At 39.8% G+C, this 25,186-nt stretch overlaps 1 protein-coding gene across 1 annotated transcript in view; it reads left to right on the top strand.

The window, feature by feature from the left end:
* The first annotated feature begins 1,483 nt into the window (after window positions 1-1,483).
* The window catches only part of mapk8ip1b (mitogen-activated protein kinase 8 interacting protein 1b), a 58,790-nt gene continuing 35,087 nt past the window's right edge, over window positions 1,484-25,186 (top strand). The window contains exons 1-2 of the mRNA XM_046033222.1: window positions 1,484-1,560; window positions 20,115-20,226. Of these exons, the coding sequence (XP_045889178.1) occupies window positions 1,484-1,560; window positions 20,115-20,226 (189 nt within the window). The remainder of the gene's footprint in view (window positions 1,561-20,114; window positions 20,227-25,186) is intronic.

Genomic DNA, 25,186 nt, shown 5'->3' with positions numbered 1-25,186 from the left:
TTCTGATAATATTTAAATTAATTGTTCAGCTCTAACATAAAAGAATGAACGAATTGAATAAAATAAAGCAAACTATAAATGGCATGTAGAACAAACAAGTGTGTGGTGTTCATTCACTCATGATTCCTCTTTCCATTTCCTTTAATGTAAAATGTTTACAAACTGTAATTAATTGAGACAAGTATCTCATGTGATTTTATAAACTACACCCCAACAATTTAGATCTCAAAGAGCCATATTTTTTATATTTGACTGAATTGTGACTATGTATAGTTTTAGAGCCTACCTATGCTGGTCTTTGATACAAACACAGTAAATAATATGCTGCCTGGCCATTTAAGTATTTATACACATACATGGCCTGCTTACAGAAGCCTTAAGCGGCCATCGATAAATTTAAATTATTTTTTTTTACTTGGCCGTTTCTTTAGGATAATGTCAAAGTACTTTTCAGTGTGACTGGTTAGCTCAGTTGGTAGATTGCAGGACTTGTAATTCAAGAATTGTGAGTTTTTCTTCTTTTGTGTGTTTTTATTATCCCCTTCAACAAAGTTGTTATAAAGAGATTCAGGGGAATCCAATCACACATTTCCCGACAGCTATTTCAAAGGTTCCAAAATAGTCGTCAGAAAATGTGTGATGTTAAATGGACTCCCCTGAATGAGAAGCACAGGAATTTCCTCTGCCTGGGAATGATGGGAAATGAAAAGTCCATAGGTTGATGGATGTGGACCAATCGACGGGATGCACACAGTCCAGCACATGCTTTATTGTGAGCATTTGAAACAGTCTCTTCATAAGAACTTTGTTGAAGAGGATTATGAAAAAATAAAGAAATAAATGGTGTTGAGTGAAGATCAAACCCACAAGTCTAAGAGTATGAGTCCTGTGCTCCACATGAGCTAACCAGCGACATATTCACACTGAAATTACCATTAAACCACTGTGTTAAGCTGTTTTGTTATCTTGAGATCACAAGAAAATTATCCTGTTATCACGGGGAAAAAACATTTGTTATCTTGACATAATTATCCAGTTATCACGGGAAAACGGAGTAAAAAAAATATTTGAATGGATGCCGCTTAGGGCTTCCGTACCTGCTGCTAAATACTTAGCTCTATTAATGATGTAGTTTTTTTTAAACAGGCTACATTAATATGTTCTATGGGCTGTTTTATTGTAGGTCATTAGGCTATTGTTGACATATCATCTTAAGTAGGCTATTTTTTGTAAGGTGGCCTGTTGTTGCTTAGAAAGACCAATTTATTACATGCATGGGGACTCCAAAATAAAAAGCGTTTTCCAGATCCTCCAAGATTATCAGTAGGCCTATTTTTTTGTAACTTGCACAGTTCAACCGAGTTGCCATTTTTACTGCAGTCCTCGAAAGCATCACCCTATCGCTGCATCGCCGGACCTCTCAGGTGTCTCTGCTGGGCGGCCGCACGCGGCGGAGTCAATGGAGGAAATATAACGTGGCGGCATGGCGGACAGAGAGAAGCGGAAAGCCAGCTCACCATCTGGCCGCAACATCCAGGTGAACTCCCCGGCAAGCTTCAGGTAAGAGCACCGGCTGAGGGAGCCCGGGGAGGGGGGCCGAGCCGCCCCTCCTGGAGGCTGTGAATGAGCGATGAGCCCGCGCGGATCTGCAGAGCTGAAGGTGCTGATGCTGGCTGATCTGAGCCGCCGCAGCTGCGCTTGGCTCCGCTCAGCTTTGTGGATTGAAGTCGCAATGTGTTGTTGAGTCGCATGTTTTGTGTTTGGGCGTGTCTGCTCCCGGAGGACCGAGACGAGCTGTCTGTTATATAACTACTACTACTAAGCCTACAATAACTGTACAGCGGCTTTACGAGTTTCAGCTTCGAATTATGTGTTTATACTGGCCTTATCGCCTGCTTTTCGGCATTTTTTTCGCTTGGTTTGCCACAAAATACTGTTGATGTAATATACAAGGAGTTACCAGTGATTGAATGTGTTTGTGGCGCACATTGATGATTTTAATGACAGCACTCTAACATATTATTGTATTTAATAGGCTATTAGATTAACTCATATTGTGTGTTCAGGACTCCTGAGTTTACAGTAACCTTATGAGAGCTTTAGTAGTAGCCTACCTAGGCCTGCATCATAACAAATCAATATTTCAGCTTAAGCCTGGAGATTTGGAAGCACAACAAAACAATGTTTTATAGTTTTGCTTTTTTGTAGAAAGGAAAATGCATTTATGTCTAATAAATTAATGATTTTGAATGTATAATTGTGTGACTGTAGAGTCCCTGCCACAGAATTAACTCATGGATATTTTCCTGCTCAGTTGTATGTAATTTATTCAGTAAAATATAAAAGATTTCCTGATTATTTTGCCTATGTCTAAGTGAAATCTCCTTTGCTTCTTGGACTGTTGTTCAGACTGTAAAAGCTATCACTTTAGGATCTGGTAACTTGGGATGGGCATTTTTATTGTATAAATTAATAATACATACAGTATTTCTGTATGTATTTCTAATGTACTGTATTTATTTCAGCCCTATTTCCTTTTCCCTAAGTGGTTACCCCACTTGTCAGGCCGCCATTGTAAATAAGAACTTGTTCTTAATGACTTGCCTGTAAAAATAAAGAATAAAAATATATGTATGTGTGTATATATATATATATATATATATATATATATATATATATATATATATATATATATATAGTGTAATGAATTAATAATCAGTAGCATAAAAACATAATTTATTGGTTAGTCGATAATGAAAATAGTTTTGCAGGGCTACGGTATAAATAACATATGGTGTCATCAGTGAGAGCTAATTCAACCAGCAGTTCAAATCAATGTTTAAGACAGCTGAGCAGGGTGAGGGATTAACTGCATGCTGTTGACAGGCTTTTATACTCTGTGTCACACACCTATACACACACACAGTTACACACATACCCAGAGACTTACACGTTGCCTGCGGAGAAGCTGCAATTCTTCAGTGGCATTACTGAGTGGATGGAGGCCTGTGATCAATATTCCCCAGTGAGACAGCAACACACACACACACACACACACACACACACACACACACACACACACACACACACACACACACACACGCCCTCAGGCTCAGTCTGTCCCTGTCTCATTAGCAGAGCTACAAACACGCAGATCCACAACCATCTTTTCATCACAGTGGCATCTGAGTTGCTCCAGCAGTGTTATTATATATATATATATATATATATATATATATATATATATATAAAATAAATAAGGGCTTCAAAGTCACACACAGCAACAAACATGAAATTGTCAGGAGAAAACAAGCAGTTTCAGAAGCACGACGAATTAAAGCCACATGATCCAAATGTAAACTAAAGTGTTGTATCAGCACCAAAATCCAAAATCAAAGACACTAGGGTACTTAGGCTATATGTTTTTGTTTCAAAACTGAGTTTTAAAATGAAAATGATCTCTGTCCACACCAGCGTTTTAGCATTAATGCTCATGAAGTGGCCATTCACGTCAACGAGGTGTAACTGTTACTGAAAGTAATACAGGAGTCCAAGCGTCTTTGGCGGCGGAAAGCAGACTGCGCCATCACCACGAAAACGTAGCAGTGTGGATGTAGCCTACTTAATAAGTCATCAATGTTGTCAAGGATTAGCTGAAAACCAGCTAACTTATTAATGTTAAATGTTACATATAAAAAAAATACAGCTTGGACCTTAAACTTACTGTTCACTGTTCATCATAAAAAACAACAGCAAGCAGCAAAATAAAATTATGACACAAGACAATAATATATATTTCAAAAATTGGTCAGCTGTTTAAAAGGAAACTTAAATGACAATTATGAAAACAATAAAATCCATGTTCTTTCTTGAAGAGCCAGACAATCCACAATCTCTGGGTTGGCCCACTCTCAGCGCAAACATATGTTGGCATGTTTTCCTCCGTCACCCTCCCTGCCTCCACACACTGTGGTCGAATCCTCCGTCTCTCCCCAACCTGCTGTTGAGAACAGACAGCCTGTGCAGCTATTTCTATGGAGATATTCAGTAACAGAGATACAGGAGTAGCTCACCTTCAAATCTAGATTCAGTCCACGGTTTATTTAGCTTTTCAAGCCTATGGCCCGGTTTTGAGGCCCTTAAAATATATTGTGAATCATCAATATAAAGTTGATAAGTTGTCACATGAGTTTGAGGACAACATATTTCTGAATCATAGAAATCAGAAATTATATGTTTTTTTTAGATTTCTATGAGGGATAACACAAGTTGTTTTTTTAGCAAGAAGCACTGAGGGTGGAGTTTTTCTATTTTCCAACATATAATGTTAATGATATTCACACTGACAGCAAAGTTAAAAATACTGTGTCAATGACTTTTTTCAGGTTCATCACACCTATAAAGTAATCAAATCAGTATTTAGTTCATGCTGGAGATGAAGAGATGCTGTTCAAACCTTCAGACAGCAACAGATCCACACTAACTGACACACTGTCATTTCCTCACAGATATTAACAAAACACTATAGGATGTCATAAAATAGTATACAAAATAATGAACTGTACCTTTTAAATTCTCCTGCACTGCATTGATCATCTATGGCACGAGAGGGCGTTGCAGGAGATTATTTCACATTAGTACAGTGTGTGTGTGTGTGTGTGTGTGCAAGACAGTGTATATGGTGCAACAAGACAGTGTAGGATTCCAGTCTATGTTGTGCATTATGGGGGGAAAAACCTCTGGGGAATGAGGAACTCATGAAGGCATATGTGACATGAAACTAGACATCTCTCTTGAGGCAAAACTAATCCCTTTTATATGTGATTCAATATTTATTTAGGAATTTGCTTTGGTAAGAAGTTGCTACACCTAGACAAACATACAGTCAACATAAATAAATGTAGGAATATTATATAGTTAAATAATAATAATAAAAGAATAGAGAAAAATAATACAACTATTTGCAGAGAAAGAACAATGTGGTAGATATTTACATGTGCATTACTCCAGTTAGGGCAGATGTATTGCAATGGAAGAGAATATTGTGTACATAAATATATAAATTGACAATATAAAATATAGAACAATGATTAACAATTGACAGCAAATATGTGCAATGTGCCAAGTTTTTGCATGATATGATATAAAATTAAATAATATTTACATGTGCAGAGACATTTGTATTATTTGAAAGGCGGGGAGTGTCAGTGAGGGACCCGGCTTTGTTAATGAGGCTAGCTGCAGAAGGGTAAAAGCTGTTTTTGTGGCGAGAGGTCTCCTGATTGACCACAGCCTCTTGCCAGAGGGGAGAGTCTGAAACTGTTTGTGTCCAGGGTGGGAGGGGTCAGCCACAATCTTTCCTGCTCACTTCCTGGAGGCGTAGAGGTCCTGAAGTGATGGAAGATTGCAGCCAATCACATTCTCTGCAGCCTGCGTTTGTCCCTGGCAGTGGCAGCAGTGTACCAGATGGTGATGGAGGAGGTGAAGACGGACTCAATGATGGCAGTGTAGAAGTGCACCGTCATTGTCTTTGGCAGGCTGAACTTCTTTAACTGCCGCAGGAAGTACATCCTCTGCTGAGCGTTCCTGGTGAGGGAGGTGATGAGCTCCCACTTGAGGTCCTGGGAGATGATGGTGCCCAGGAAGCGGAAGGAGTCCACAGTGGCAACAGCTCCACTGTCTTCAGAGTGTTCAGCTCGAGACTGCTCTGGCTGCACCAGGTCACCAGATGATCAATCTCCCTTCTGTAGGCAGACTCCCCACCACCAGAGATGAGCCCAATGAGGGTGGTGTCATCAGCAAACTTCAGGAGCTTGACGGACTGGTGACTGGAGGTGCAGCTGTTAGTGTACATGGAGAAGAGCAGAGGGGAAAGAATGCAGCCTTGAGGAGAACCAGTCCTGGAATCAGAGACATGTTTTCCCATCTTCACATGCTGCTTGCTCACCGTCAGGAAGTCTGTGATCCACCTGCAGGTGGGGTCAGGCATGTTCAGCTGGGAGAGCTTGTCCTGCAGCAGGGCCGGGATGATGGTGTTGAAAGCAGAGTTGAAATCCACAAACAGGGTCCTGACATAGGTTCCAGGGGAGACCAGGTGCTGGAGGATGTAGTTCGTCTACAGACCTGTTGGCGAACTGCAGGGGGTCCAGGAGTGGGTCTGTGATGGATTTAAGGTGGGACAGTACAAGGCGCTCAAAAGACTTTACCACAGAAGTCAGGGCGATGGGTCTGAAGTTGTTTTGTCCTGTGGTCCTTGGTTTCTTGGGGACAGGGATGATGGTGGAGGGGTGGACTGGGGCTGTAGCAGAGCAGAGTTGTCACGCGGGGATGGTGTCCGATTGACTCTCAAAGCGGCAGTAGGACTGGTTCAGCTCATTTGCCAGGCGAGAGTCGTTGATGAAGTGGGGGGCTTTGGGTTTGTAGTTTGTGGTCTGTCTGAACCCCCTCCAGACAGAAGTGGCGTCGTAACCAGAGAACTGGTTCTTTAGGCTCTCTGAGTACAGTCGTTTAGCTTCTCGCACCTCCTTGTTCAACCTTTAACGCCCTGCACCCAGCTCGGTCCCCACTCCTGAATGCCTCTTCCTTATCCATCCTCAGCTGTCTGAGCTTAGCTGTAAACCGGGGTTTGTCATTGTTATAACTCACCCTGGTGCGTGTTGGTATACAGCTGTCCTCACGAAAACTGATGTCGGATGTCACAGCTTCAGTAAGCTCATCCAGACTGTTGGTAGCAGTTCTGAAAACTCCCAGTCAGTGCAGTCCAAACACGCCTGAAGATCCTCTACAGCTTCACTGGTCCACTTCTTAGATGTCCTCACCACAGGTTTACAGGTTTTCTAAAGTCTAAGTCTAAGTCTTGCTATACATCTAACAACACAATGGTAATAAGTCATGGACTTTTTTGTGTCATTCTTTATTTTGTTTGTAATTGTTGGTGATTTAATGTCATTTGAGATAATATTGCGATCTGACTTGTTGTTTGTTTTTATTTTTGTTGGCCAACTTTTGGATTGAACCTCAGATTGAGTATTTTTGTTTGCTTACTGAGATTTAGAAAGATGGACTCCTAGGAGATTTGAACTGAGATAAGGACTCATTAATTGGTGGTTGAACTGTGGGTTTTGTATTGAGCGCTTACAGTAGCCTATATTACACTGTGGTGAGGTTTTATTCTTGTGGCCTGTAGGTAGGCCCACCTGATGATATTATATCATATTATTTAATGCCATGACTTGACTGAAATTATCTTTCTCATATTATTAAAATGAGATACTTCTTCTCCACCATTGCTCATAATAATAATTCTACCTTATTCATCATAACACAGGCTTGACCCACATTTACTGCTTGTCCGTTTTGAATGATACAGAAAGTAAAGAGCTTAAAAATGAATCTTATATTAAATCGCAATCGCAATATCGGTTTAAAAAAAATTGCAATTAGATTATTTTCTAAAATCGTTCAGCCCTAGTTGGAAGGAACAAAATTCTGACCAGTTAATGTTTTGTATTGTCATAATGAGTAAAGTTAATCAATGAATGTGGCAATTCACAAAATGTTGAACGTATCAGTAAAATACTCATTTGACTTTGTTTTTCCTTTGAGTCATAAGTCTGCAGTGAGTTGACTCATGAGACACAATGTGATTGTTAACATTAGCAGAAACCACTTTTTTTCTCTAACCTCAACCGAAGTGCTTTTGTTGTCTAAACCTAACCACAGACAGAACTCTGGATGCAAACCGCTTTCTTTGGAGTCATAGTCCTGTACTTTTTATGCCCACCACCCAAACATTGCCATAATCTATCCATCCATTACATTTAAAACAATTTAATAATATATAAATGTAATTTCTAGGAGACAGAGTTACATAATGTCATAAACTAAACTAAAATATAAAGACTGCCACATTAAGCTGTGAATACATTTAGTACATTGTTCCCGAATAATTTCCAAATAGCTTCCTGGCTGAAACTGACTGACTGCCTTTTGAATTATTCCAGGTCGGGGAGAGTAATCTGAAGTTATTTTGAACATACATTGAATTTAGCATGCATTTTGTCATCATATTCAGAAGAAAAGACAAAGAAAATGAATCAGACTTTTTAACCATCAAACCATAAAAATGAAAGCGCAGAATTGTACATGATCTCTGCCTCTCTCTCACTCACTTATTCAATGGCATACCCTCTTTCTTTTAGTTAATCTTTTCTCTACAGCTTCCACATTGACGTGACTCTGCTGACAAGATCTGCTCAGGCCGATGGATTCAAAGGGTGTGGGATGTGAAAGGGATGTAAGGGAGGGGTGGGGGGTTAAGCAGATTTTGAAGTATCAGTTTCCCTTATTCACTGCATCCATCTTTCATGGACTTTGATGTTTTCTTGAGAAAAAGAAAGGGCTTGATTTGGGGGTCTTTTATTCTCAGAGAGAGAAAGGGAGAGACAGACAGACAGACAGACAGACAGACAGAGAATTTAAATTAAGCAGATCTGAAATTCACCCACAGTAGAAGCTGACAGAGTGGAGGGTTATTGCTCTGGTTGCAGTTCCCCCCATACTGATTATTCACTGCTGTCACTCAATTCTGCTGACATGGCACGTTCCACCTAATGGCACCTTTCCTCTGCTTATACAGTACTCTCTCTCTCTCTCTCTCCCTCTCTCTCTCTCTCTCTCTCTCTCTCTCTCTCTCTCTCTCTCTCCAAAGATCCACTATAGAGTAAAATCTGAAAACCACATACGGGGCAGTTGTAAATTTTACACCTTGACTGAATTATACTGATAATGACATCAGTTCTCTAATATTAATTTAATTTACTAGACCTTTATTTGAAACAGGCCTATATTAGAGACATGCCTTTATTCCTCTTTTTTCTTCTTGTTTTAAGTATTTTTAATATTAGACACTGTAATTTTTAGTATGACACTTTTCTGAGCTACATTTTAATTTGCTGAGGATGCTGTTAAGGAGGAACTCCACTTTCTATTTGGATATATAAATAATTTGATCATGTTTTTAAGAGAATATTATATTTTTTGACATATTTGTTAGATGTGTGAATCTTCACTGGCCTCACAATTTCATTAAATAATGATTCACCTGTCAATGATTTCAATGCATAACAATTCTATAGCAGCCTAGATTTTCTTTATTAATTAAAATGGATATTTTTTCTTCAAAAAATCAACAATCATTGTTAGCAGGTTATAATTTTGTGTAGGCTGCCAACACGACATTATGTTTTGTCACTGCAACTTTATATCATTTTTAGATTCAATCACTCACATCAGAGTGTCATAACGTGAGGATCAAAGTTTCTAAGGTGTCACCTTCAAATAACATATTGGATTTTCTGAACAATGAGATGAATTCAGCTTGTTCTCGACCCTTGAGGCCCAAATCCGGTTAATATGCCTCTGCTGACGAGCTGAGCAGGATTTTACTGTGACACACACACACAATCCTTGGATACCTCTCTCTTTTTCTTTCTGTCTCTTAAGACTAACATGAATATTGCTAGCTCTTTTTCTCAGATACAGAATCCTCGGTGTGTTTTGTGTGTTTTATAGCATATTTTTCTTATTCCTTCAGCAAGGTTGTAATGGCAATAAAGTGTAGGGGGAAGTGTGTGAAGATCTTCTGGTGTTTGTGTGTGTGTGTGTGTTTGTGTGTGTGTGTGCGCGCGCTCCATAGATTCCGGCCAGCTGACGAAGTCGTGCTGTATGGCCATATGGCTGCGTGTTGGAATCTCAGAGTGTAGAAAAACAAGGATGTAGAGTCTTTGACCTTTCTGATGGAGTGTTTGAAGCCTGGGGTTTGGTTTTCAAAGCACAACCTATGCACAATATGCATGCATATGTTAAGTTGTATGGATGTTTCAAATATGAACGCATTGGTCAAATTAAATGCTTTTCCTGTAATTTGGAGCTGCAGTAATTAATTCCTTGCCACTAGTGGTCGACAGACAGCTGATACATTAGCATGTCATAAAGTTGTTATAGCTTATATAGTAGCAAACAATTGTCTGTTTACAATATAATCAACACGTTACAGTCTCTTTTTTTGTCTGCCTCATGAATATAAGTCTTATATTTCTTTTTAGCTTTGGTTTGGTCTCCATCTCATGGGAAAAATATCTGACCCTTCCTAATTTTCCCTTTTCTTCTTCAAGATATTGATTAGTGCAGCTTTCACAGTCTCATTAAAGCACAATGGCTGTGTTTGTGTTATTAATGTAATCTTTCTCTCTCTCAGCTACATTAGTAAACTGAGATACACCTCCTTGTTTCATATTTATATCGAAGCCTTTTGTGGATACAATCAGCACAGTGCTCCTATATACAGTGTTATTGCCAACATAAAGTGGCCTTTGAGATGCTGGCAGGAGGTTTTAAGGTCAGCAGATTTGACAGGGTTAATCTACTGTACAGTTCACTGCACGTCGGCTTGCATACAATTCCACACACTGGTTTATTACAACGTTTACCTTATTTTTGTAGGTTTGGTCATTATTTTCTGTCTGAATTAATAACGTTGTATACATGGATGAAATCTGGGTTAAAGGCTAACAAGGTAAACAAACACCTAGGTAAATCAAACTTATTTGTAAAAGAAAACAAAGGCAAACAGGAATATTATTACAGTGGCAGTATCTGTTTTCTGGTTGAACTTTGACCCACCACAATTACCTTAGTTGTGAGCATTCAGTTGCATAATGACAGATTATTACAGTCTGAGTGGATATATTTTCAGTTTTACCTTTTGTGAAGGTAAGTGTTATAGAAAATCTGGCATAATCCCATAATCCCTGATAATCAGACTGTCTCTGTTTTATTCCTTGTCAGGCATCTTTTTATCAATGTCAATGTGTTCCCATACCTCAGCAATTACCTTGGCAGAATGCAATGATGGCCAAAAACACAATAAGACCCAAATTGTAATGGTCCCAAAAAGGATGAATGGAGAGAAAGACAGACCAAGGGAAATTAGGAGTCTTATGATTAATGGGTCTCATGAATAATTTAGCACATCAGTGTTATGCTGAGCGAGAGAGAGAGTGTGAGAGAGTGTCCTCTTGTGCTGATGTTTCTCTTGTTTTGGCTTGCTGTGGCATCGGATGTTTTGCCAACACCAGCACTTTCATGCAGTGGCGTAGTAAATCTGATGCACACAGGACAGAGTAAACATCAGAGAGAGAGAGAGAGATAAAAAGAGAGAGGAGTAGATTATATAACACTTCTCCTCTGTGGCAGATTCAGCTCCTCTGCTTTAAATAATTCCTCCCTCTATCTCTCTCTCCTCCGGAGGAGCAACAGCAGCAGCAAGGCTCTGAATCGGACGCCTCTCCCATCGACCCGGACGAGCTGCACCCATCCTCCCTCTCCTCCGGCTCTCTTCCTGCTTGCTCCTCCCTTTCTACCACCCTCCCTCCTTCACTTTCTAACCCTCTTGCTCCTTCTCCTACTCCTCCTCCTCCTCTTGGCTGTGGATGCCCTCCTCACTTACAGTATGGACTCGGGAGGGGAAGGAGAAGAGGGTTGGATGGAGGACCAGTGGGAGAAATGGTAGGGCATATCTCTCCTTCTCTGTGATCTTTATTTTACTGGGATGCAGCAACATGGCTGTGTGTGACCTTGTGAGTGTGTAACTGCTAACATGCCTTTTTCTAGCTATATGTCGTCTCCCCGCATCTTAAAGCTCAGGGTAGGCATGCCCTTGAGGAAGATGCGGATGCATATGGCTGTGTGTGTTTGTTTCTAAAGAAGAGAGGTAGAGTGTGCAGCAGAGGTTGTTGGTTTACGTGGACCAAAATAGGAATTGACAAGCCACACAGGAGAAAAAAACACACATCACGCTTTATGTTGATGTGTGTCTATATGCCAGCAGCACCGATATAGGAGAAGCACTGTGTCGATGAATTTGTGTCTTCAGAGTTTGTTTTCATACAGCGAATGATGGAGGGGTGTGTGGGGTGGGGAGGGGGTATCTGGATATGGAGAATCTGACAGGATGGTCCTGATCCTTGTCCTGGTCCTGTCCTTGCAAGAGGACGAAGCTGATAATTGACAGACAGAATGCAGCCTTGTAATCTCTCAGTGGGAGCATAAACGTGAAAATTATTGGGACGACTAAATGCTGGGCTCACTGTGGATTGAGTGTGAGGTGATTAAATCATAAGAGCGGAACAGGTATGCTTGTCCTATGAGACTGTAACATAGCAAGAGATGCACGTGTAAAATATCCATAGTTATATGGGTAACATGACTGTCCTGCTTCCACTGATGCATTAGCAAATTTTGCAATGAACACATAAATAATACAGATTTTTGGGAAATCAGATTAATTTTCTCACAATTTTATATTTTATCTTTTTCTTTTAACTAGGGGGATTTTGGGCTCAGGCAGATGGATTCAAAGGGTGTGGGAACTGTGATTAGCAGCTCATTTGCCTTTTCTCCACATTTTTCTCTTCACTTTCTAACACGGAAGACTTTTTCTGATCGGCTTTCATTACAGCATGACCTTCTATAGGGACTTAAAATCCTGGTAATTAACTGGATTTTTTTTTTTACACTGAAAATCTGTCAAAACAAAAACCAGTGACCTCTATCTATGTTTGATCTTGTGTGCTACTTGTGAACAAAAACTGCAGTCAAGATTTGCAAGCAAGCAGTTGGTAGGTAAATACACTGCAGTTGGTGTCAGGGTCATAGCTGGATTCAGATAAAGACTAATGAGCTGGCCGGGCCCATCATCAGCCTGAGTGCGAGGTCACGCTGTCCTTCATTAACACAAGCAGAGAGGCAGGTTGAGGAGGCACAAACACCACAGTAGGCTGCCCCTTCACCCCCCACTGTCAGAAAAACGCAGGAGTTTATCCCAAATCCTTTGTGAAACAACCTGAAACAGCCATCCTGCAGTGCTGTTGTCCTCTGATGTCATTATACAACATAAACTGTGGACATAATATCTGTGATGTTGTGTTTCAAAAGGGACTTTAAGCACCCGCTGCCAGAAAATTGGAATGTGGGCAGCGAATTGTAGGTGAGAAATTACCAACAGTGACCACAGCTGAAATGTATAAACCCAAGACACTGCAAGCAATCAACACCAACAGTTACCTCTCTGTAAGCCTTCATACTATCATTATATCCATTTTATGCTCAAAACCAAGTGTAAGTCATAATAATACATAATCATACATGTCAAAACACAGGGTGTATACCTGAACAGGAATTTATGTAATCAGGGGATCACAAAACTCAATTAAAAATCAAAGCTGCGATTATTAACTCTGGGATAGTGGGAGATCGATCATACATACTGAGAATGGCATCAGAATCACTGATTAGAACATGAATTATTAATATCACCCCTGGAGAGGGGAAATCAAGGCTTAAGACAGGCTTAATATTTTAAGGGATGTTTGGGGTCTTCTCACTTGCCTTAGATTTCCAGGAGCTGGTACTGAGTGTCTATGAGAGAACTACATCCTACAAGTTGCAGTGCCTTCAACATTGAGCTATGGCACAGATGCATATTACATCTTAGCTAGAGTAGGCAATTTATTTCAGAAGTGGTTTTTTTGTATATTTGTTGATTTTATTTTTTAAATTAATTAATCTAATAATCTAGCATCTCAAGTCCTGTCCTCGTGTTGGTGGTTTGCGTCCAGCTGATTGTTGGATGTTGTCCACTTGTGGCAACTAAAGCATGATTGATAAACAGGGTGTAGGGTATGCAACAACCTACAGGTGCTGGATCAAAAAGCAAACTGAAGGCAAAAGTCAAACAATAGATCCACACTCCTAGCAATAATAATTTAATAGAGGAATGTTTTGATCTAACAGAGATCTTCGTTAGACATTGTCAAATTACTAACACACAGTAATAAAGCATCATTAACATTTTTATGGTTATGCTTAGGCAACACAGATCACAATCTTGGTTAATTTATGAAAAAGTCAGCGCTCACTTGAAGCATGAAAAGGCAAAAGTCAAGTTTTTTGATATTCAACCAAAACCATCTTTCTTCATAGCCAATGTTAAGGTATCACATGGCACATAGCACATAGCACACCCAAGTAACTACTCAAACTTTCTTGCAACGATTGCTGTGCTGTTTAAGATGTCACATGTCATCAGCATGAGTTAGAAAAAATGTTTGATGAAAATGTAGTCAACTAAGATTGCTCTAGAGTGTTTTTGGCAAGGGAAATTAGTAGTATTAAGATAGATTGTGTAGGTGACTGAGCTGATCCTACAGCATAGCAGGCTGTAACATAACCTAAAAATGTAACCAGCTCTCAACTTGTCTGGCCGAGTCAGAAACTGTATCAGGATGCGATAGATGGCCTTTAGGGTCCTGTGAGGTAACAATGTCATAGTGGTGATGTTGGTGTCAGACTACTTACAAGCCAAGTGATTTGCTTCGTCTAACCTTTAGTGATGATGACACAGTAGATGTATCGCAGGGATTTCTGACCTGGGCAGCCCAGCCAGTCTGCTGAGACAGCCTGTATTGATCACTGAGGATATTGTGAGTCATACAGGAATAATATCCCAGAGGAAAGTAATGGGGATATTTAGAGAGTTCTGGATCTTCTAGGTTTTTGATCGGTCCATAGGGTTCATTCAGGAAAATGATGTAATGTTTAGTAATGTTTTGAATTAGCTGTGTGCATGCAGTATGGATGTGTACTGATTGGTGTGTAACATGTCTTTTGTGACTGTGTGGAGTTTATCAATATGTTTGTGAAGTCTTTTTCTTGCTTTCTATGTTTTGAAAAATAAATATAAACTGTGCATTTTGAATAGCAATTACTATTACAACTTTATGTATTTATTACAACAGGTGTTTGCTATGATATGGACATTAGCTTATAAAGTCATCTTTAATACACATCGTATTCACATGTATTGAGTATGTGATTATTAATAAATGTTCTGTATTTTTTTTGCTATTATGGACATGAAAGATCAGACCCACCGAGAAACCCTGTAATAATTTCTGTAAATTGAGAAGGAAATGTCACCAGAAGAGGTTTTCCCACCGAAACTGTGATGAATGCTACCCAGAAGTGTCTGAGCCTTGACGTGTGACAACGTGATTTGCTCTGTATAATACACTCTGTTGGTTTTCTCTGCTGTTTGCATCTCTCCTTACCCATAATTCAGCGCAGCAAAGGGGTCACCCTGTCCTGTCCAGGTGGTTTATCTCCCGGCACTTAATTTTCTCATCCCTCCCTCCATTCATTTTTGTCCCCATGACTCTCTCCATCCTCTCACTGTTCACTGCCCCTGTTTGCACTTTCCTCTGGGTTTGAGCTACAGTCACAACATCATTTCCTTTCATCTCTTGTTCACCATTCTTTAGGTTCCCCTCCTCTTTATGTCCTTGTAAAGCCTCAATTATACCCTTTTTACACAAAATTAGAGCGTTTTTGCAGGTGTAAAAATAGGCAATTGACTGCATTCACATTGCCAGTAGACAGTACATGTCTGCCTTTTCAGTTTTTTTTCTGATGTGCTGCATTCAATGTCATGACCATGCCTGAAAACAGGGTTAGTAAATGATAGAAAGCAGCACGGAGGCCAGTGATAATGTTGTGGTTGCTGAGTGTAGCCCATAGACGGTAAAAATAAGGTGTAGCTGCAGTGTTTCTGGTTACCAGCACCGTGCTGGACAGGTGACAGGTGCGTTTATTGTGTTTGTGTGCTCTGAAAGACGTCACATCGGGGATATATAGTCACAGCTGACTGACTGTTAGTCTAGCATGATAATGCTACATAAACATATGGACGTTTATTGACATCTGCAGAGGCCAGGGTCCCCACTGTCACTGACTCTCATGTCCCCCTCCCCAAACACACACACACATTTTTTTTTATTGTGTACTTTTTTTTTACAATTTTGATCGTCTTACTTTTTCTATATTTATATTTCTATTTATGTTCACGTGTACTGTAAGCACCAATTTATACCAAGGCAAATACTTCTTCTGTAAAATGTACCTGGCAATAAACTGAGTCTTATTCTGATTCGTGCCGGAAAAGAAAAGACAATTGGCTTTCATGCAGCATGTTTGCAATCTTTCCTTTTCTGTCATCCACTCTCCTGTAAGTGATGCTGATAACAGAGGGACTCACGGACCAAATTGATTTTGTTCCTTTCCCAGGCATCTGTCTGGATTGTAATAAATTAGATTTGTAGTGAACTGATAAGCTTACGGTTTTTGCTATTCAAAAGCAGAGCAATATCCCCAGACCGAAGCCTGTCATTGCAATCCGTTTTGGGCTAAAAAAAAGTTCATATGGCGCTTTCAGCCACACGCTGTTGCACAGTGCTGGCCATGTCTACTGAGTTAAGACAAGAAGAGCTAGAGACATGTTGAATGATAACCAAACTAAGCTGATTCTGATTGGGATTAATGAGTCAACGCATTAGTCTGTCTCATAATTCTTTCTGACTTTTTACTTTGTCTGTGGCAACTATTCTTAGTGAAGACATACATCTTTAAAAACTAAAAATGTTGAAATGTGTTGGTCCTACAGAAAAGTTGTTCTTTAAACAAAAGTTTTGCTGAAGTTTTGACCTCGGCAAATTTTTGGTCAACAATAAAGATCTCTAAGAGATACAGATAATATTTGTTAGTAGGATCAATTCATTGTTGGTTTTGGTCTTTTTATGGGATTTGTTGACAGTAAGAAAAATACAGAATATTACTGGTCCAATCCTTTCATGAAACTATAAAGCCATTTAATTCTAGTAGCAGGAGCAAATGCAATCAGATGTTTCCACTCAGACCCTAAACACCTAAAATGTTACTGATGCAGCAGTTTTGCCAGATAATTTTTCAGTAAAGTTACATGTTTCCACTGGGTCATTTCTTAATGTCTTCTTCTCCCTCTGTCTATTTCTGTCAAGTGTACATACAATATATTCCCATGTGAGGTCCCTAGCAATAGATAGCTGGATTTATATACACTCTCTACCTTCCTCTTTCTTCCTCTTTCTTTCATCCTTAAGCCCTTCTCTCCTGCCTCCTTCAGGGCCTCATTATAGAGGCAAACAGATGCTTGTACACAGTCTATTTAACTCCCACACCCATCCTCAGACACGTGATGACGGCTGCAGCTGTGCGTACTTTTGCAAGAGGAGACAGCTGGAGTGTCGATGTAGCCAGAAATGACATTAGCATCAGGCAACAACGAGGGTCATAGCTCTCCAAGTTCACCAGGTCTCTCTGACAGCATGCTATTGTGCTCCTTGTGATTGCTGTCATCTTATTTTTCCTCCCCCTAATAGCATTTTCCTGCTGTCTGACTCTGTTATGCACAGGAGGCTGCAGGGTAAGAGTTAACAGGCCGACATAATTACAGATGGGGAAAACTGAAGCATTGTTTACTGGAAGCTAATTGAATCCTGCCACAGACAGCAGGACAATAGATTTCCTTGCCTGACACTGGAGTGATGTCCAGGGTTGCTGTAAGAGTGATCAAGTCCTTGAGTCCTATTTTATACCAGGTGCAAAACCGCGCGCAGCACAAGTGTCATTGCTAGGACTGGATTGGACCCCCTTTTGCCTTCAGAACTGCTTTAATGCTTTGTGACATACTTTCAACAACGTGTTGGACACATTCCTCAGAGACTTTGGTCCATATTGACATGATAGCATCACGCAGTTGCTGCAGATTTGTCAGCTGCACATCCATGATGTGAATCTCCCATTCCACCACATCCCAAAGGTGCTCTATTGGATTGAGATCTGGTGACTGTGGAGGCCATTGGAGTACAGTGAACTCATTGTCATGTTCAAGAAACCAGTTTCAGAGGATTTGAGCTTTGTGACATGGTGCATTATCCTGCTGGGAGTAGCCATCAGAGGATGGGTACACTGTGGTCATAAAGGGATGGACATGGTACACAGTTTGCGTCTTGCATCTGCTGATGAGGTTGTACTTCTGAGAGTTTGTTGTAGTGACGAGCTCTTGCTAGCGCGCCATCTTCGATATGACAGCGTGTGTTTGTGTAGAGGAGACGAAAAGCCCCACCCTCTCTGAAACACTGACACAGAGAGGACAGAAGCAGCGTCTATGAACACCAAAATATAGTTTTTCTTTTCATTTGGCTTAAGCGCTGTGGGCAAAACGCTTAAAATGCTGGGAAAATCTTTTTTTGAAAATTATAAATTGCACCAGCGTTTGGCAGATTCAACAATATTCCGTGTTTTACAGTTTATTCCAATTTTATTGTCAAATTCCACAATTCCTAATTATATTTTTTTTGTCATTCCTTCAGAGGGGGCTTGGGGTCGATTTGGAGTGGCGGGCCGCCCCCCCAACATAATGGCAGGGGAAATACTGCATACACTTCATTGATAAGCCACAAATGTAGAGTAAGTTTCATGATCAAAAAATAGTTTTTATATCAGGTTGTTGTCAACACTTCTGTCCATATTCGCACGCTCCTTCTATCTTGCTCATCCACAGGAGCTTGCTCTCTTTCCCTCTGCTGTGAGTCTGCATCACACTTTTTATTGTGTTTTTAATAATGTCCCATTCATCTGTCATTTAAATAGTAATCTGCAGATGCACCTGGCTTTTAAAGGAAATGGGAGACACTCTGATTGGTTTAATTTATGTTACACCCAAAACACACCTATAATTAATTAAAAGATTGAATTCAACCATTATACACCATTTCACTAGCAAAAGTGGAGTTAGACATGCCCTAAATTCACTTGTACCATGCGCTATAGATGTTTAAATAGGGCCCCAAATGTTCTTTCTTTCAAAAAACAAATGCTTTCCCACTGATCCTGTAGTTTTTAGTGTCCATGGACATTTGAATGTGTACCTCCATGTCCGCTTCACAGCTGGAACAGCCCCACTGTGTTGTAGGTAGAAAACTGATGCAGAGGCTGATGCTGTGTAATGAAAGGATTGTTTGCACACCTTGTAGTAATATGATTAGGTGTTTTGTTGACTTAAAAGTTCCAATATGCTCAGTCAAGTGGTCACAAAAATCAAAAATAATGGATACTGTAGTTCACAATCTAGGCAGATCTCTATGAAGATTGCTAAACATGTTAATTTTTGTTATGCTGTTATTTGTAAGAACATAAACATTTGCATATTGAACTCTCTCTCTCTCTCTCTCTCTCTCTCTCTCTCTCTCTCTCTCTCTCTCTCTCTCTCTCTCTCCTGGTCTAGAGAGAGAGAGATGCTTGTGTTACAGGAGAGAGATGATTATTTTCAATGGTGTCTATGGAAAAGCCTGTTACGATTCTACTTGCTCGTAGACTGAACTGCCATCTGTGATGATGCATTTCCCCTCTACTCCACTATGATTCAGTATTCTCTTCTCATCACTGTTGGTGTGAAGCTATATAACAGTCGGCATCCCACCACATTCCCCCCACCAGTCATATCGGTTGTCACTGACCTGGGAAATAATACTGGTTGCTGCTTGTGGTGATTGTGTTTCCAGAATAAGAGCTTATTCATTAAAGAAGTAAGCTTTAGTGGAGTAGTGAAGAGCAAAAGTTGAAACAACTAAACAATGGAAACACTTTGTAGTTAGTTGTAAGCAAGTTTAAGGACAAGTGTTTTTAATGTACAATATATATATATATATATTTTTTTTTACAATATTAAAGCATTAAATATATACTGCCTATGAATGTTAAAAACCAAGAGGGTATTTAAGTAAAGTGTTACCAAAATAATCAGTGGCATGAAATTTGGGAGTGAAATTCCCTTTATATCTTATAAGGCCTTTCATGGATGCAAAAGAAAAAAGAAAAATAATTTATTTTAGTGAATATGTATCCTATAAAAAGGCTAAATATATATATCTAAAAAAAAATTTTTTAATTATGTTGCCAAAAAACATGGAAAGCACCTCACAGTTTTATGTTGACCAGAGCTTGTGACCCATGTTCATGTGTGTGATATGTCATCGGACTTGGACTTTGGCTTGGAATTGCCACCCTGTCAGACAGATAATTCGGTCAGCAAGAGCTTTTGAGATGTTCTGTGGACGAGTGCAAAGGGATTAACATTGATTTTCCCTTTCCCATTTTCACCCTAATCCGCCCTCAACCAGGTTGACCCATGACATCAGCCTGGATGAGTTTGAAGATGATGACCTGTCAGAGATTACAGAGATCACAGACGAGCGTGGGATGAGCCTCAATTGCAATGGCCCAGATATAAAGGTAAGTTCCCATTCCTCATACTACTTCACACCTCAAAGTAAGTAATGTTAGATATTGTCACACGCTCTAGAGTTGAGTGCACATTCATATGCTGGACAGGTACAAGCAGAAAGTTTCCCTTGTCAAGAAAGGATTTTGTCCTTGGATCTTTTAAACAAGAAGGCCTCCTAATATGGAGGCTCATTCTTATTAAGTTTTACAGTTTTCTTCTCCAACACTGTCTCACTCCCAAGTCATCACATATGGATGCGTGGGCAAGACCCAATTGGCGTATTTCTGCTCTGCATGTGTCTGCATCTGGGACCAAAACACCTGTTTTTCCATGTACATAAAAATAATTCCTGTCCACAACACACAATTTCATTTCATTCTGTTTTTACTGATTTTTTAAATCTTAGATTGTATGTTCCAACACACAAAATAGTTGTTCCCAGCTGCAAGAGGACACTGTCTACTGCAGTTTACAACTGATGAGGTCCTCTTGAAACACAGATGGCTTAGAAAATGCATTCAGTAATAGAAAGTGGGAAATCAAGAAAAACACAGAGAAGCTGCTGATTCACCGAAGTCCCTCTAAGTATTGAAACAACAAAACCAGATTGATGATGCTGCAAAGGGCATTTTTAAAATACTATTTTCACATGTTAGATTTTGTACATGCAATTTCTTCTCATTTGTTAATACTTAAAATAAAATACATTCCTGAAAACAAAAAACAAAAACAAACAAAAATATAAGGAGGCATACACATAATCTCCATTCTTAATGGATTTCTTCTTAATAAAATTTTACGAGACTGTCTTGCTACCGTTCAGCGACAGTCTGATGTTTGAGCTTGGCGAGGCGTCAGACTCTCGTCTCTATAGCATTTTGTCCTGAACAGCTGCTACATTCAGCTTCCTGCCAGCAGAGGAAATAGGCAAGGGGCAGAGAGGCCTGAGAGAGAAAACCTTGAGTCTGATCACATATGATTGCCCCGCTGCTTCCTGGTTTCTAAATAATTCACTGTTTACTGTTTGTTCAAATCCTCTGAAACATTTTTGTGAAGTAAGTTTTAGGCACCATGGCCCCGCTAGCACCCTGGGTTTCTCAATTTTTATTGGCATATATATGAATGGGTCATTAATGAAAACTGGAGCGAATGTGAGATAGTGAGATACTATGAGAGAGAGAGAGAGAGAGAGGAACAGAGGGAGGAAATAAGCAGAGGTAAATTTATTATTCTGTCAGATCTCTCCAGCTCTGTTACCAGAGAAACCATCATTACCTTCTCCTCCATTCAGCTCCGGTACCGTAACCAAGGCAACAGCAGGGTCGAGGGCTTTTTTTAGTGTCACTTACATGTTCAGATGAAAGATTTTTTTCTTCTGAGACACGTTCTGGATTGTTTTAGTAAGCTGGTGACCTGACACATGAGAAATTGCTCCAAAATTAAGGAGTGCTGGGAAAATCTCTCTCTGTGATTTTTCTTGTCTACCTATCCAGGGAGCTAATTATAGCCCAGATTATTGAATGTGAGAGCTCACTGCTGGAGGTGTGTGTGAGTGTGTGGACATTGATGACTCATCCCCTTGCAAGATCAGAATCCAAATGGCTCCCTGTCTGGTGAACATAAGACGGATCTGATCTGCTGAGAGGCAACAACAACAAACCACGTGTCACTGAGTGTCGTTGCTCTCAGACATGAAACAAATTGTTTGGCTTCTGTGTATGCAGAACGCTGCATCATTTTGTTGGGTAAGAGCAGGCTCTGCTGGTTGGTCTCAATACTATGTTTTCCCTCTGTCAGTCTCGTGCCATCTTCCCATTTGTTAATTGTGGATTTATTCCCTCTGTTAGTTTCGTTGCTCATCAGACGGACAACATGTCTTCTGCCATCACAGTGAGTGAGGGTGCACAGCTATGCAGTGAGCTAAACACACTTAGAATAAAGGTTGAAGACAGCAGTTGGCATTTAAAGTTGATTTAGAAAGAAGGTATAAATATAAATTACTACTTATTTACAAATATTCACAAAAGTAGGTAACTGTTAAATTAGTTGCATTGCCCCTCATGCCGGAAACAAACAAAGAGTCAGTCCCCGTAGGTAACATAACTGTCAGTTTCTTTGATGTGTTTCTTAGTAATGAAGATGCTGTAACACCAGGATCTCTTTGATCTCTGAATATTCTGACAAGGACAGAAAACAAAGCAGAACTCCATCTCTTCCTCCAAATGGGAATATAAGCTTAGTTTACCATAACGACAAGCTAGCTAGTAAAGCCAGTAAGCTGATATTACAGTGATAAAACGACAAAAAATGACAAATGTAAAGGGGCTAAAGGAAGGTATAGTATGGACTATAGACAACTAGATGAAGGAGGTGGGGCTTTGAAAATCTTTGAATCTTTCACATGGCCCACACATCTTACACAGATGTTTGGAAGCCTTCACAGGCAGGTAATAGATATATTTTGATTTAGTGCAATGATATTAACAAGAGTGTACTGTGCAGATAGCCTAATGAAAGTAGTAAAACACAGTCATAAATCTTGGAACTATATTAGAATGTCGTATCAGCAACATTTTAACCTCAGACAGGCACTAAACTGAATGAATAAAAACTGATTCAGTTCCTCAAATTATAAATAGCAGTAACAAAATAGCTATGATAAAGCAACTGCATTTAGAGTGTCAACAAAAGATGCTTGTCATTATTTGCTTAGGCGTATATTTGATAATTGTAACAATGATGTATATCATTGTATCACTGCAGGAGATTACGCTAAGTTTGCCAAAGATAATAATAAAAGAAAAATAAAACAATCCGCATGGTGTCCCAGGGTGAAGCATGTTTCTCACACTAGCAGTTTTCTAGCCGCACATAGTTGGTTCAGTCTTACAGTTGGACCCCACCACATAAACTGACAAACCCACTGTTCTGCCCCTGCTCAGCACCGAGCTAAATAGATATTTTTCTCAGTAGATGGTGGAGACCAAACCAGAGCTAAAAGGTGAATGAACCTTGGACTTAGATTTATCAGGTGGACACAAACACAGCATCAATGGGATGTCAATCTTTATATGTGTCTGCTGCATGTGTTAATAGATAGCTGTCTGGTAACACATTAGCCATAACAAGTTAATAAGCAAGTGTTTTGGTCTGTTTTTCTGTGAATTCATTTTTCTTTTCTTGTTTCTTCTGAGTTTATCTTGCAAATTCAAGATGTGAAACATAGTTACTACATAAAACGTGAGGAAGTGAATGTCAGACGGACTGATGTTCTTCTAAGTCATATATCAGCTATCACCAGAGACCTTAGAGACACAGATTAATTTTTCCATTCTATTTAAAAATGCACAGTGTTTGATGGAGGCACTGGTCTGTTAAAAGAAATGGGAGGAGGCGGTGGAGCTGCAGAATGGGGTGGGTGGGTTGGAAGAGGTTGTGAACTGTGAGCTCTAAATGCAGAGCCCTTACTGTATGTACTCACCCAGAGTGGTGACCTCATCAGTGAGCTCATCATCTCAGGGGAGTTGGGATGCATCTTGCCTCATCAATAATGGACGGACGGTCACAGAGTCACGGAGCATCACTTACCCCAGACAGGCGTGGTGTCTGCCTCAGCAGAGGGTGGTTCAGGGGTTTATAGGAAGGGGTCAGAGGGAGTGCCCAAACTCATGCAGACATTTGAAAATGCTGCTACAGATCAAATCACATTAGCATTTTCAGATTGTTGTAAATGTTGTTGTACAAAGTATAACCCTATACCAATATAAAGAGCATTTAAATGTGTTTTTCTTTCCCTCTTTCAGCATAACAAATGTGCATCACTGCCTCCCTTCTGTCAATCTGAAAGTTTTCAGCGGTGCAAAACACAAACCAGTGGCCTTTTTCAACCACAAAAATTTTTCGAGGAACATTTTCATCCAAAAAGGATTTTCTTGAGTAGGACCTTTTTCTTCATTATTCCTGTGGTGGCTCCGAGACGCCTTTTATAGCTCGTGCCCTCCCTAAAGTTCCTTCTCCCAAGGGAGACCCAAAGACCCAAGAATGTCAAGTCAGGAGTTTGGAGAACTAAACATTGTTGACTAATATCCCTATTTAACTGCAGAAATTCAGGACGTTTTGAGTTTTAGGACATACAGAACTTTACTTCTTGAATTGAGGAACCAGGTTCTAAATTTTGTTACTAGCACCAATAAAGTCCCTACTCTGGAGGTAGTACTTTCTAGCCAAGGAACTATTGCAGCAGAGTTGGAAGTCCTGAACTTCACTGGTTGGTCATTTACATTTACTCATTTGGCAGACGCTTTTATCCAAAGTGACTTTGAGGAACAACATACAAGCATCAACAGAGCATCAAATACAGATCTACAACTGACAATACATACTAGTAAGAGCAGCAATAAATACTAGTAAGAACTCATGGTACATATCACATCAATGGGGTAAATACCTAGGGAAGGAAGTAAGAGTTAACAAAAAAGTGCAATCAATACAAAATAATTGTCAAAAACAAACATCAATGATGCAACAGCTTGTGTACAGGATTCATTCACAAAGTAAGCAAGCATGGATTGCCAGTTGTGTCAATATTAGGACTAGGAATGAGAATTTCTTTAATGCTTTAATTAATTTATATTCATACATAAGCAGGAAAATAACCTGAAAATAACCTTGTCTTTCTGGCATTTTATTCACATTTTGTTCACATTTTATTCTGGTATTTTCTGTTTCCAAGTTTAGGGTTAGTTCTGGAGTTTAGTTCCTGGTTAAACAAGCTATTTTTTGTGGACCAAAAGCTCCAAACAGAGAGAAAATGTATCTGAATTAGTGTGTACATGGTCGTAGAAATGAAGGGTTAATGTGGGGCAGCAAGTCCAGAATGAAACATAAAGAGATTAGATATTCCCCAGAGACATGACATGACAACATGCATTATCACCACCACTGTGTGTGTGTGTGTGTGTGCGTGTG

This window comes from Micropterus dolomieu, linkage group LG20 (assembly GCF_021292245.1).
Source record: "Micropterus dolomieu isolate WLL.071019.BEF.003 ecotype Adirondacks linkage group LG20, ASM2129224v1, whole genome shotgun sequence".
Classification (NCBI taxonomy): Eukaryota; Metazoa; Chordata; class Actinopteri; order Centrarchiformes; family Centrarchidae; genus Micropterus; species Micropterus dolomieu.
The sequence above is the reverse complement of the archived record's forward strand: the minus strand, read 5'-3'. Positions and strand labels throughout refer to the sequence as shown.